Here is a 14707-nt window from a genome sequence, read left to right as displayed (position 1 = left end):
CTCAACTCCCATTTCAGAGTGGCAGAGCAGTACACTGGCTGGGCACTGTGTGCAATGCAAGACCACCCAAGATGGGTAGAAGGGAGAAGAGATTAAGCCATTTTCAGCTCTGCACTATCCATTTCAGCATATCTTCATTTATCAAATAGGTGAAAATGTTCCATGGAGATAAACCACAGAAGGCAATATAGTTAAAAACTCAAAGTCTTGTTCTGCAGGCAAGAATAATGTGGGACTAAAAAAGAACCAGTTGACAAACTTTTATTCAAGACTTGAATGCCAATCCTGTGCAAAAAAAAGACATAAGGTAGCATAGTTTCTAACAGCTCCCTAAGAAAAACAGTGATGCACTTTCCTCAACTCACTTAAGGAGCTGGAAACCAATAGTGTTGGTTTATAGGAATTTTGCACATATCTAATGTTTGTTAACAATGACTTTAATCTGCAGATTCCAGAAACACTTAAATATTAACTACATGTGCCACTGTAATACAAACAATAAATGAAAGCAGAAAATGACATTTTATTTTATATTTTGATATCTAACACACCGAAATACAAGTTATAATCTGACAAACACTGGCTATAGATATAACTGTTTAACAACTCAGGTGCTTCAACCATCAAGCTCTCCACTTTGAACGGCATCATGGTAACTCTTTCCTTTGTCTGGTTTATCCTCTGGATAAAGTTTGATCAGATCATCAATGCGAAGGATGGTAATGGCAGCTTCTGTTGCAAACTTCAAACTCTTTGTTTTGACCATAGTTGGCTCAAATACACCAGCTTGCTTGTTGTCCCTTGCTTTACCATTCACTAAATCAAGGCCAATCCTGTGCAAAAAAAAAATCCTTAAAAATCTGTGTGCTTCAAATAGGAATTTAAAATCAGTCCAGGCAATCAGACCGAGCATCACTAAATAAGCACGGTACTAACTTTACTTGGAGCTCGACTATGATACAGAAAGTTCATAAATCACTGGAGTTAAAATAATCAAGAGGGTGATCACTCCCAAATCTCGATGCTTCCTCTCTTCATTTACCTCCAGACTTTCAAAAAAGATCAGTTTCATTTCTTTCTTCCTTATAGCAGTCATAAACCCACGACCACCCTTCGTCAGAGCAGTGGGGTGGGGTGGAGGAGGGCCTTAGTCTCCCAGACCCTCAGCTTTATTGGATCCTTTTGCTACTTCAGGAGGTGAAAGTCGCTCCATTGCTAACGACAGCAACAATGCACCCAGCAAGGACCTATAAATATTTCTCTCTATATCTACTACCTATTAGGTCAGAATTTGTTGTCAAAATAAATGTGATGCTAATGGCCGTTATTTAAGGTTAAACGGTACAGCAACTTCAGGCGAGGAGCAGATGTCCAGTTAAATGCCAATATCCAAATTTTGCTGTCAGAGATGCCTTTGCGAAAATGGCATTTTGATGTCTGCCTCACCATTGACACGTATTGAATACTGTGAAGTTGATGTATGGTAGATAACCTGCCATTTATAAGATTACATTCAATGCATTTAAATCTACAATGAGAGTTCTCGCCATGAAATATATGGTAGATACAAACTAAACTCACCCCAGAAAATGAGGTCCTGTCATTTCAAGTGTAAGTACCTTTTAACAATGCCAATTAACCTCGCTGGCAACGCCAGCATTTATTGCCTATCCCTAATTGCCAGTGAGAAGGCGGTGGTGAGCCACCTTGAACCACCGCAGTCCATGTGAAGGTACTCCCACAGGTACGGAGTTGCAGGATTTTGACCTAGTGACGATGAAGGATTGGCAATATGTCTAAATCAGGATGGTGTGTGACTTGCTAGTTTGAGAAGGCCAAGATGTAGAAATTCCACTCCTGTATCCGGGCGCAGAAAATCGGGATTTGTGCCTTTGTGTGGCTGTTGCACCAGGCACAGATTTTCTGCTGGAGGTGGTGGTGTTCCCATGCGCCTGCTGCCCTTGTCCTTCTCGGTGGAAGAGGCCGTGGGTTTGGGAGGTGCTGCTGAAGAAACCTTGGCAAGTTGCTGCAGTGCATCTTGCAGATGGTGTACACTGCAACCACGGTGCACCGGTGGTGGAGGGAGTGAAGGTTTAAGGTGGTGGATGGGGTGCAAATCAAGCGGGCTGCTTTGTCCTGTATGGTGTCAAGCTTCGAATGTTATTAGAGCTGCACTCATCCAAGTAATTGGAGAGTGTTCCATCACACTCCTTACTTGTGCCATGTAGATGGTGGAAAGGCTTTGGGGAGTCAGGTGAGGTACTTGCCGCAGAATACGTAGCCTCGGACCTGCTCTTGTTGCCACATTATTTATGTGGCTGGTCCAGTTAAGCTTCTGGTCAATGGTGACCCCGAGGAGGATGATGGTGGGGGTTTCAGTGATGGTAATGCCGTTGAATGTCAAGGAGCGGTGGTTAGACTCTCGCTTGTTGGAGATGGTCATTGCCTGGCACTTAAGTGGCAGGTAACATTCATGCCACACATCAGCCCAAGCCTGAAAGTCATCCAAGTCTTGTTGCATGCGGGCATGGACTGCTTCATTAGCTGAGGAGTTGTGAATGGCGCTGAATGACTGTACCCTTATGTTGGAGGGAAGGTCATTGATGAAGCAGCTGAAGATGGTTGAGCCGAGGACACTGCCCTGAGGAATTCCTGCAGCGATGTCCTGGGGCTGTGATGACTGACCTTCAACCACCACAACCATCCTCCTTTGTGCTAGGTATGACTCCAGCCAGCGGAGAGTTTCCCCCCCCCCCGATTCCCATTGATTTCAATTTTACTAAGGCTCCTTGATGCCACACTTGGTCAAATACTGCCTTGGTGTTAAGGGCTGTCACTCTCACCTCACCTCTGGAATTCAGTTCTTTTGTCCATGTTTGGACCAAGGCTGCAATGAGGTCTGGAGCAGAGTGGTCCTGGCGGAACCCAAACTGAGCCAGTAGTGAGGAGGTTATTGGTGAGTAAGTGCCGCTTGATAGCACTGTTGATGACACCTTCCATCACTGTGCTGATGATTGAGAGTAGACTGATGGGGCGGTAATTGGCCGGGTTGGATTTGTCCTGCTTTTTGTGGACAGGACACGCCTGGGCAGTTATCCACATTGTCGGGTAGATGCCAGTGTTGTAGCTGTACTGGAACAGCTTGGCTAGAGGCGTGGCTACTTCTGGAGCGCAAGTCTTCAGCTCGACAGCCGGGATGTTGTTGGGGCCCATAGTCTTTGCTGTATCCAGTACGCTCAGCCATTTTTGATATCACGTGGAGTGAATCGAATGGGCTAAGACTGGCTTCTGCGATAGTGGGGGCATCAGAAGGCCGATATGGATCATCCACTTGGCACTTCTGGCTGAAGATGGTTGCAAACACATCAGCCTTGTCTTTTGGACTCACGTGCTGGGCTCCACCATCATTGAGTTTGGAGATATTCATGGAGCCTCCTCCTCCATTGAGTTTGGAGATATTCATGGAGACTCCTCCTCCAGTTAGTTGTTTAATGGTCCACTACCATTCACGACTGGAAGTGGCAGGACTGCAGAGCTTTGATCTGATCCATTGATTGTGGGATCTATAGCATGCTGCTTCTGCTTTTTAGCATGCATGTAGTCCTGTGTTGCAGCTTCCCCAGGTACACCTGGTGCTGTCCCTGGCATGCTCTTCTACACCCCTCACTGAACTAAGGTTGGTCCCCTGGCTTGATGGTAATGGTAGAGTTGGGGATGCCAGGCCGTGAGGTTACAGATTGTGGTGGAATACAATTCGACTGCTGCTGGTGGCCCACAGCACCTCATGGATACCCAGTTTTGAGCTGCTAGATCTGTTCTGAATCTATCCCATTTAGTACGGTTGTCACCGCTACCAATACTGTCATGAACAGATGCATCTGCGACAGGTAGATTGGTGAGGACGAGGTCAAGTAGGGTTTTCCCACGTGTTGGTTCTCTCATCACCTGTCGCAGGCCCAGACCGGCAGCTATGTCCTTCAGGACTTGGCCAGCACTGGTGCCACCGAGCCACTCTTGGTGATGGGCATTGAAGTCCCCCACCCAGAGTACATTCTGTGCCCTTGCTGCTCTCAGTGCTTCTTCCAAGTGGTGGTCAACATGGCAGAGTACTGATTCAACAGCAGAGGGAAAGCAGTAGGTGGTAATCAGCAGGAGGTTTCCTTACCCATGCTTGAGCTGAAGCCATGAGACTTCATGGGGCCCGGAGTCAATGTTGAGGACTCCCAAGGCCATCCTTCCCGACTGTATACCACTGTGCCCCCACCCCTGGTGGGTCTGTCCTGCTGGCGGGACAGGACATACCCAGGGATGGGGATGGAGAAATGTGGGACATTGGCTGAAAGGTATGGTTTTGAGTGTATGACTATGTCAGGCTGTTGCTTGACTAGTCTGTGGGACAGCTCTCCCAATTTTGGCACAAGTCCCAGATGTTGGTGAGGAGGACTTTGCAGGGTCAACTGGGTGTGTCGTTAACGTGTCCGTAGCCGAGGTCGATGCTGCGTGGTCCGTCTGGTTTCATTCTTATTATTGTATTTCGTAGCGGTTCGTTACAACGGAGTGGCTTGCTAGGCCATTTCAGAGGGCACTTAGAGTCAACCGCATTGCTGTGGGTCTGGAGTCACATATAGGCCAGACCAGGTAAAGACAGCAGATTTCCTTCCCTAAAAAGGACATTAGTGAACCAGATTGTTTTTTGTTTTTACGACAGTTTCATGGTCACCATTACTAATACTAGCTTTTTATTCCAGATTTATCTAATTAACTGAATTTAAATACCCCAGCTGCCGTGGTGGGATTTGAACTCACGTCTCTGGATCATTAGTCTAGGCCTCTGGATTACTAACCCAGTGATATTACCACTACGCTACCCTTCCCACAAGTGGGAGTCTCATTCCTTCAGGTGTTGAATTTGGGAGATTTAAAAAAATGTTTACTTTTCGTTAGTCTCTTTTCCCCCCTCTTTGGATCCAATTATTTCCCCCCCTCGATTTCTCCTTCTGTACCTGATCTGACATTGAATTCATCCCCCGTCTCAGTCCTTGCTGTGTTTATTTCTCAATCCTCAAATCTCATTGGTGCCTTGTTCACTCAGGTCCCAGATGTCCCATTTCCCACACTGCACCGTTAGCAAAAAATGTTTTTGAGCTGAAGGATGCATGGGCAAGTCTAACCAACAGCAGATGCCCTGCTATAGCAAAATCTGTTCCATTGTGTTCACAACCTGCCATTTATTAAGATTACATTCAATGCATTTAAGTCTACAATTTGGGAGTCCTTGCCATGACGTCTACAATTTGGGATTATCCCACAGCAGGAGTAGGATGCGCAATGAGTCTTTAGCCCTCCGAGAATGAAATGGGAAAATGCCAAGCAGGCTATCCCGGCATGGTTGCGCAAATCTAAACTGGATACTTAGTCACCCACTTATTGAATAAACCTCTGTGTCCAAATCAAACGCAACTGCTGGAATGTCCAAACCATAATACCACTGCCCAGCAGTCATTTGAGATCCTGCTACTCCCACCTCAAATGTCAAAAAATATCAATGCTTGGCTCACCCAATCTAAAGTTAACAAAATGCATTAATCCCCAAATAAAACGAGAGAGAAGTCACACTGGAGATGTTAAGAGAAATTAATCCATATGTTTTGGGGCTGGAGTGATTTTAAAACTCTTCAGACAAGGCCTTTTACTTTGTTCAGTCATTATCACCTCTTTCTTCTACTCTGAAGTAATCTAAGCTTGCTACCAGGGCCTAAAGTTCAGGCTAAACTGTCTCCACAAAGTCTTAATCGCCAGAAAGAAACTGATTTAGCAAGGAATGAATGCCCATCATCAAAGGCAGATAGCAGAACCTGAGCATCCATTTGTCCACCTCCCTTTATTACCTAGAACACCATCACCTCCAAGTCATGGACCACCATGATCCCCATCGCCGCTGGGTCAATATCCTGAAATTCCCGATTAAATTGCATCTCACTCAGTTTTAAAAATTATTTATAGCCCCTGAATACTGCAAGCAAGTTTGTGCTTTTGTATATGCCTGTTTATTCAACACTTTTCTATCTATTCCTACTTTTCCATTCGTTTTCTGAACTTTTAGACTGAATTATTCTCAATTGGTGTCTTAAATGCACCGAAGCAGAACAGTTTTAAAAAAGTGTGCAGAAGGGTCCCACACTTCTCGCCCAGTTTTGAATTCATCCCACAAGGACAACTACCCACCAGATAGGGCACCGGAGGAATGCAAGAGTTGCTAGTCTAATTATGCCTTTCCTACAGCAGCCCACACAATACTGGAAAGGTAGGCCTTCTGCTTGGGTGAAAATGAAGCTGCACCCCATGGAGCCATGTAACCAAAACGTAACTGTTCACCAGGTTTTAACACAGATGTTGAACTGTACTTTCACTTATGAATAGCTGCCTTTTCACTGGTCGAACTAGTAACTCGTCCAGTGGTGTACAGCTAAAGCTGCGGATAATAGCACATGACACTACCTATAGCAGAAAAGATGTACTTACCATTTCAGATTTTTGCGTTCAGGATTTACCTGGGCTTCGTTGTGGAATGCACGCAACTTAGCAACCAGGTCCGTAGAATCCTGAGCTGCATTTACTGCCAAAGTCTTTGGAATAACCAATAAGGCCCGGGCAAATTCAGCAATTGCAAGCTGCTCACGTGATCCCTAAAGAGAGAAAATCTTCAATTACATTAAATACTTACTAATTTCATGACAATTTCCCCCGATATTACAACTAAATAGGCGCAATAAAATCAGTGACAACTAATCCACTGCACAAGGCAAACTGGAAATTCCTTAAAAAAATCTTGAGGAAGTGTTCTTTCTCTGCATAGAAATAAAAAAAGGAATATATAAAATCTCAGCCTACTTTTATAAATCTCTCCCTCACCCTCCAACACATTCAACCAAGAGGACAGTGAAACAGGTTAAATACTTCCTGTAGCACTTAATATTGTCATGATCTTTTGCATGGACAATTAGAGGTGGTATTTTTCTCTACGAAAATACAATGACCATTCAACACTCACTTGAGGGTATAAACTACGATGGATATTAAAATTTGGCCAACAAATGATTGGAGGTTCCAGTTCCTGACCATTCGTCTGGACCTTGGGCACCATCAAAACAGGGCATAAATAAACAATTTAAAATGGTGACCAGGAAGGAATTTTTTTTTTAAATAAAGAAAAACCTTACATTTGCCTTTTCCCCCCCACGGAAATGTCCAAGTTAAACTCATACCAAACTAGTTGCGTAGTTCTCCAAGTAGATGGAGAGTGCAGCTTCCACAGCACCACCACCTGGCACCAATGACTTTGATTCCAGCACTCTCTTCACCACACTCAGTGCATCATGGAGGGAACGTTCCATCTCATCACACATGAAATCATTTGCTCCGCGCAGGATAATGGAAGCAGAAGTACGAGCCTTTGTGCTAAAAAGAGTGAAAAAGCCCCGTCAAAATGGCATCACATGCTGGATATACAAAAGTCAGGTTCAACTCATTTTAAACCTGCAGCATCCAAGCTTATTGGCATGCAAAAGTCACATTTGAGAATTCATCGTTTTAAAATCAGCACAAAATTGTAACTTGCATTTATACAGCACCACAAACATTGCCAAGACGCTTCACAGGAACAATTACCAAACAAAATTTGACACTGAGCCACATAAGGAGAGAATAGGACAGGTGACCAAAACCGTGATCAAAGAGCATCTTAAAAGGAGAGGGGTGGAGGGATGTAGGGAGGGAATTCTAGAGTTTAGCAACTAGGCAGCTAAAAACAGACTGCCATGGAAATCAGGGGTGTAGGATAGGCCAGGAATGGAGAGTTGCAAGGCTGGAGAACGTTAGAGATAGGAGGGGTGAGGCCATGGAGGGATTTGAATACAAGGATGAGAATTTAAAAATTGAGGTGTTGTCGGACTGGGAGCCAACGTATGTCAGTGATGGTGAACAGGACTTGGTGGGAGTTAGGATGCGGGCAGTTCCAGGCTCTGGATTTTTTTTTTTTTGTGGATATCTTAAGTCACTTAATTTAGTATCTTCATAGTTTGAGAAATTTTCATTTTGGTTCAAGCAATACTTCAGCAACTGAATGGCACAATGCAGACCCAAATTTAAATCCTGCCCAAGTCTTCTCACTTTTCAGCTGCAAGGGACCCTTGTGAAATGAGTTTTGGCAATCTCAATCCAGCTCACAGTGGGTGCAACTTCAGAAGACAAAATGGTCAATAAATGATCCAAGTTACCAGTCCCAGAAAGAGGCCACAAAGATATAGGGTAAGAAATATCAAATTGGCAAAGGATAGGGTAAGCTTTCTAAGCTTCAGGAAGAGTGGGGGAGCTTTATTCTGTAATTGGATTGCTTGATGCTGAAACTGAATAAAGATAGTATTTCATTCGCCAGCGCCTCCATGCCTCACCATCATGAGCAACAAAAAAAAATCCTAAAAGCAACAGGAGCTTGATCTTTAATCATACATAAGGAAAATGAAACTCTTTCTTTCCCAAACAAACTATCATTTTTGAACTTAATTTTTCCCTTCTTTTCTTGGACACACTTTTACCAGAGTGCACTTCCACAATACCAGCAGCTCCTAGGCACCTTACTTCATGCAAAAACCTAGACACCAAGCTCTTCAACTCTGTAGGGCATTTCAATCAAGCCTGATCTCGTCCAACCCAACATCCACCCACATGCACTTTCCAGTAAAGATTAATGAACAGCAGGAACCCTGGCAAGTGTCCACATATTCCTCTGCCCAGACACATCAAGCCACATAGAAACATAGAAGATAGGAGCAGGAGTAGGCCATTCGGCCCCTCGAGCCTGCTCCGCCATTCAATGAGATCATGGCTGATCATCCAAATTCAGTACCCTGTCCCTATAGAAACATAGAAGCCACCGGAGATGACACCAGCTAATTCAGCATAGGCCAAAGATCAAACCTGGCATTTTTCTGGTCTTAATGTGATGCACTTACCCACCAAATCACTGGGACAGTGATAGCAGTGTCTATTTCAGAAGGGGTAACTACATTCTCTATGTCCACAACCCAGAACCATTAAAATTCCTTTCCATTATAGTGGATTCTATAGTTGTAACTGTCCCTCCATTAATTTCTCTGATCTGATGGTGGCATCTTGTGGTGCCAGTAGTCCTCCAGTACCTTGTGCATGAGCATCAGCAGGCTAAACAACCATGGAAACCAAAGCAAAGCAGAGACTGAAGATGTACCTGACCAATGTTCATACAAAAGCACTTCTATCAGGGGCCTACGATTTCTCCCCCATTCCAAGAACACAGCCCAATTTAACTGGCTCAATGCGGAGAAACTAAAAGCCGACAAATCCCCTGGACCTGAATGCTTACATCCTAGGGATCTAAAAGAGATGGCTGAAGAGATAGTGGATGCATTGGTTTTGAGCTACCAAAATTCCCTAGATTCTGGAATGGTGCCAGCGGATTGGAAAGTCGCAAATGTAACACCGCTATTCAAGAAAGGAGGGAAAGAGAAAACAGGCCAGTTAGCCTGACATCAGTCGTTGGGAAAATGCTGGAATCCATTGTTAAGGAAGTGGTATCAAGTCACTTAGAAAATCATAACATGATTAGGCAGAGTTGACATGGTTTTATGAAGGGGAAATCATGTTTGACAAAGTTTTTTGAGGATGTAACTAGCCGGGTAGATAAAGGGGAACCAGTGGACGTACTATATTTGGATTTCCAAAAGGCATTCGATAAGGTGCCATATAAAAGATTATTACACAAGATTAGGGCTCATGGGGTTGGGGGTAATATAGTAGCATGGATAGAGGATTGGTTAACGGACAGAAAATAAAAAGAGTAGGGATAAACGGATCTTTTTCAGGTTGGCAGACTGTAACTAGTGGGGTGCTGCAAGGATCAGTGTTGGGGCCTCAGCTATTTACAATCTATATTAATGACCTAGATGAAGGGACCGAGTGTAATGTATCCAAGTTGCTGATGATACAAAGCTAGGTGGGACAGTAAGCTGCGAGGAGAACACAGTCTGCAAAGGGATATAGATAGACTAAGTGAGTGAGCAGTAAGGTGGCAGATGGAATATAATGTAGGGAAATGTGAGGTTATTCACTTTGGTAGGAATATTTTTTATATGGCAAGAAACCTTCAAATGTTGGTGTTGAGAGAGATTTGGGTGCCCTCATGCAAGGAACACAGAAAGCTAGCATGCAGGTACAGCAAGCAATAAGGAAGGCAAATGGCATGTTGGCTTTTATTGCAAGAGGGTTGGAGTATAAGAGTAAGGAAGTCTTGCTACAATTGTACAGGGCCTTGGTGAGACCACACCTGGAGTACTGTGCACAGTTCTGGTCTCCTTATCTAAGGAAGGATATACTTGCCTTGGAGGCAGTGCAACGAAGGTTCACTAGATTGCTTCCTGGGATGAGGGGGCTGTCCTATGACGAGAGATTGTGTAGAATGGGCCTATACTCTCTGGAGTTTAGAAGAATGAGAGGGGATCGCATTGAAACATACAAGATTCTGAAGGGAATTGACAGGGTAGATGCTGAGAGGTTGTTTCCCCTGGCTGGAGTGTCTGGAACTAGGGGGCATAGTCTCAGAATAAGGGGTAGGCCATTTAAGACTGAAATGAGGAGGAATTTCTTCACTCAGAGGGTTGTGAATCTTTGGAATTCTCTGCCCCAGAGGGCTGTGAATGCGGAGTCTTTGAGTATATTCAAGGCGGAGTTAGATTGATTTTTGGACTCGTGGAATCAAGGGATATGGAGATCGGGCAGGAAAGTGGAGTTGAGGTCAATGATCAGCCATGATCTTATTGAATGGCGAAGCAGGCTCAAGGGCCCATATGTTCCACTCCTGCTCTTATTTCTTATGTTCTTATGATCATCTAAACTAAATCAGGAATCAAACATGAACCATTCTCTGTACATTTATTCATTTTGGCATCAAAGCAGCTTATGAACTCAACATGAGACGTAGATCAGATTGGGCTACAAAACTGCTTGTAACTAGTTTAAGTAACTATGTCAGGAACAGGTGCAAGAGATTCAGGAATTTGTTTAGATTGATACGACAGATTTGATCTGTATCGATACAACTAATACAATAGTAGACACAGCACACACCAGCTCATTGTATTGTGGATACAAGTGAGAATAGGATTTATGTACAGCCCATGCCATTACAATAGCAGTGCCATTCAGTTGTGCACAATTGAATATTCTCTATCCCACGCGTATAACTGCTCACTACGGAGATCAGTATGGCAGCAAATAAATGGGAATTTCAGCACCGAGTATCGCAAAGAAACCCTCAGATAATGTGTAATTTAATAAATTTAACCGAACATTCAACTTGGGTATCATAACTTGGACATCATGCTCTGAATGGTTTACACAGCTAAACTGCAGCTGGTAAAGTAACCAAACAATGCATTGTGTACGGCAGCAAACTGACACCTGACAAAAGTTTTGTTAACGTCTACCAAAGCTTTGATACATATCTCATTATTATGCATTCAAAATGCTTGGTGTCACGCGTTAAAAGGAGATTTCAACCGTCAAACTATTTGGGATAACTGATGGTTTTCCCCCAATGCCCCTTCTATTACTAAGATAATTGGAAGGGAAACTTCAAGCAAGTAATCCTACAAGTCTACAAATTGTCCAAGAGCAGAAAGAAAGTCCAAAGTGGACCAGTACTTTGATAAAAAGGAAATGCTTTAATTTAAACAAACTCTTAAAAAAAAAAAAAAAAAAAAAATCCAGGGCATAGACTGCGAAAAGAACACTTCCCCCCCAACCTTACTTTTTAATTAGGATCAGTTCATCGTCACATATCCTTTCTTGAACCACTTCCTCAGCCTGGCCCAACATGGAGACTTCAAAAGTCTCCTCTCCTTCCAAGTTTGCCAGTGTTGAACACATAGTTGCTGCAAACAAAACAAGGGGTAAAATGTGAAATAAGTACAGGAAACTTTGTGCTATCCGGAGGTTGAATGTCCGGCAGCTTCGATCCAACGGCAGAAATCAGCAGCCGTTTTGGTTAGGTTTTTTTTCTTCTCCTAGCATTCTTTTCACAGGCAGGCTCTGGAAAGCGTCTTTGTAGCTTAGCAACAGCTTCAGAGACACTTCCAAGCTACTGGGCCGAGTGTTTACAAGCTGTTGCTGAGCAACAGTGTTTGTGGTCAGATACAGCAGGCTCTGGAAGGTGTCTCTGTATCTTAGCAACAGCTTCAGAGACGCTTCCAAGCCATGGGCTGAGTGTTGACAAGCTGTTGCTAAGCAACAGTCTTTGTTGTCAAATACGGAGATGAAAAGCTCCTATCTGATAACATTGACGCTGGTCTATCCAGAAGTTTTGAGGTAACGGCAGTAGCTCGGTCCCGTGGGTGCCGGATAGCACAAAGTTTCCTGTACTCCCGGACTTTCGGCTGCCTTCAATGCACTAATATATAAAATTGGCGCCATTGAAAGGCAGAACAAAGAAAGTACTTCATTAATCAAAATGATAGCTGTACACAATGTGATGTTAATACTGTCACATTGAGCCTTCAAAAGCTCTACCTACATACCTCGAACTAAACATATTTTTGCCAAGATTTTGTAACTGCATATTTGACCATCTTAAGTTACTTTATTATTAGGGGGATAGATAGAGTTCTCTGCAGCCGAGAGCGAGAGTCCCGAAGGCTGTGTTGCCTACCCGGTGCCAGGGTTAAGGACATCTCCTCTGGGCTGGAAAGAAAGTGCAGTGGGAGGGGGTGGATCCAGTTGTCGTGGTCCATGTTGGTACAAACGACGTAGATAGGACTAGGAAGCCAGTTCTGTTAAAAGGAGTATGAGCAGCTAGGGGTCAAATTAAAAAACAGAACCACAAGGGTAATAATCTCTGGATTACCACCTGAGCCACGAGCGAATTTGGCTAGGACAAATAAAATTAGAGTTAAATGTGTGGCTCAAAGACTGGTGTGGGAGAAATGGGTTTTGCTTCCTGGGACACTGGCACCAGTACTGGGGCAGGAGGGAGCTGGCGGATCATATAACTAGGGCTGTAGAGAGGGCTTTAAACTAACTAGTGGGGGGGGGGGGGGGGGGGAAGGGGGAGGTTCCTAGAGAGCAAATAATAAAAATGACAACAGAGAAGGTCATAGACTTAGGTAGCAGTGGGGAAATTAAAAACCAGAGCATGTCAGGAAGGGGCAGAAGGTATGGAGTAAAAGGTAAAGTAATAAAAAAGGGCAAAAGCAGGAACTAAGTGTCACAAAACATATTTGAAAGTTCTCTATCTGAATGCACGTAGCATTCGTAACAAAATAGACGAGTTAATGGCACAAATAACTACATATGGGTATGATCTTGTGACCATTACAGAAACATGGCTGCAGGGTGACAATGCCTGGGAATTAAACATACCAGGTTATTTAACGATCAGGAAGGACAGGCAGGAAGGAAGGGGAGGTGGGGTGGCTATGTTAATAAAAGGAAGGAATCACTAATACAGAGAAATGATATTGGGTCAAAAGATCAGGATAATGAAACAGTTTGGTGGAGGTAAGGAATAATAAGGGGTAAAAAACACTAGTGGGCGTAGTCTATAGGCCTCCGAACAGTTGCAACTCTGTTGGACGGAGTATCAATCAGGAAATAGTTGAGGCTTGTAATAAGGGAACATCTATAATTATGGGGGATTTTAACTATCATATTAATTGGACAAATCAAATTGGGCAGGGCTGCCTTGAGGATGAGTTCATTGAGTGTATTAGGGATGGGTTTCTTGAGCAGTGTGTAACTGAACCGACCAGGGGGCAAGCAACCTTAGATCTGGTCCTGTGTAACGAGACAGGATTAATTAAAAATGTCCTAGTAAAAGGATCCCCTTGGAATGAGTGACCATAACATGGTTGAATTCCATATTCAATTAGAGGGTGAGAAGGTTGGATCTCAAACAAGCGTGCTAAGCTTGAATAAAGGAGACTATGAAGGTATGAGAGCGGAATTGAGTAGAGTGGATTGGGAAAATAGATTAAAGGGTAAGACGATACATGATCAGTGGTGTACATTTAAGGAGTTATTTTACAACTTCCAAAAAATATATATTCCACTGAGAAGGGTGTAAAAGAAAAGACAGCCATCCGTGGCTAAGTAAAGAAATTAAGGATAGTATTCGACTAAAAACAAGGGCATATAAGGTAGCCAAATCTAGTGGGAGGATAGAGGATTGGGAAAACTTTAAAAGACAGCAAAAAATAACAAAAAGATTGATTAAGAAAGGGAAGATAGATTATGAAATTAGCAAAAAAATGAGAGAGTAAGAGTTTTTATAGTTATATAAAAAGAAAAAGGGTGGCTAAAGTAAATGTTGGTCCCTTAGAGGATGAGACCGGGAAACTAATGGTGGGAAATATGGAGATGGCAAAAACACTGAATGAATATTTTGTATCAGTCTTTACAGTAGAAGACACTAAGAATATCCCAACACTGGACAAACAGGGGGCTAAAAAGGGGGGGGGGGGGGGGGGGGGGGGAGGAGCTAAACACGATCAAAATCACTAAGGAAGTGGTACTCGGTAAAATAATGGGACTCAAGGCGGATAAATCACCTGGACCTGATGGCTTACATCCTAGGGTCTTGAGGGAAGTGGCGGTAGGGATTGTGGATGCGTTGGTAATA

At 43.6% G+C, this 14707-nt stretch overlaps 1 protein-coding gene across 1 annotated transcript in view; it reads right to left on the bottom strand.

The window, feature by feature from the left end:
- Positions 1-245: 245 nt before the first annotated feature.
- The window catches only part of tcp1 (t-complex 1), a 36056-nt gene continuing 21594 nt past the window's right edge, over positions 246-14707 (bottom strand). Inside the window, exons 9-12 of the mRNA XM_085981539.1 lie at positions 11843-11966; positions 7266-7458; positions 6523-6686; positions 246-833 (exon numbers count right to left, since the gene is read on the bottom strand). Of these exons, the coding sequence (XP_085837665.1) occupies positions 617-833; positions 6523-6686; positions 7266-7458; positions 11843-11966 (698 nt within the window). The 3' untranslated portion in view covers positions 246-616. The remainder of the gene's footprint in view (positions 834-6522; positions 6687-7265; positions 7459-11842; positions 11967-14707) is intronic.

Source organism: Somniosus microcephalus, chromosome 3 (assembly GCF_052327205.1).
Source record: "Somniosus microcephalus isolate GS21.2 chromosome 3, FLI_Smic_1.0, whole genome shotgun sequence".
Lineage (NCBI taxonomy): Eukaryota > Metazoa > Chordata > Chondrichthyes > Squaliformes > Somniosidae > Somniosus > Somniosus microcephalus.
Note: the sequence above shows the minus strand (reverse complement) of the source record. Positions and strands in the feature narration are given on the sequence as shown.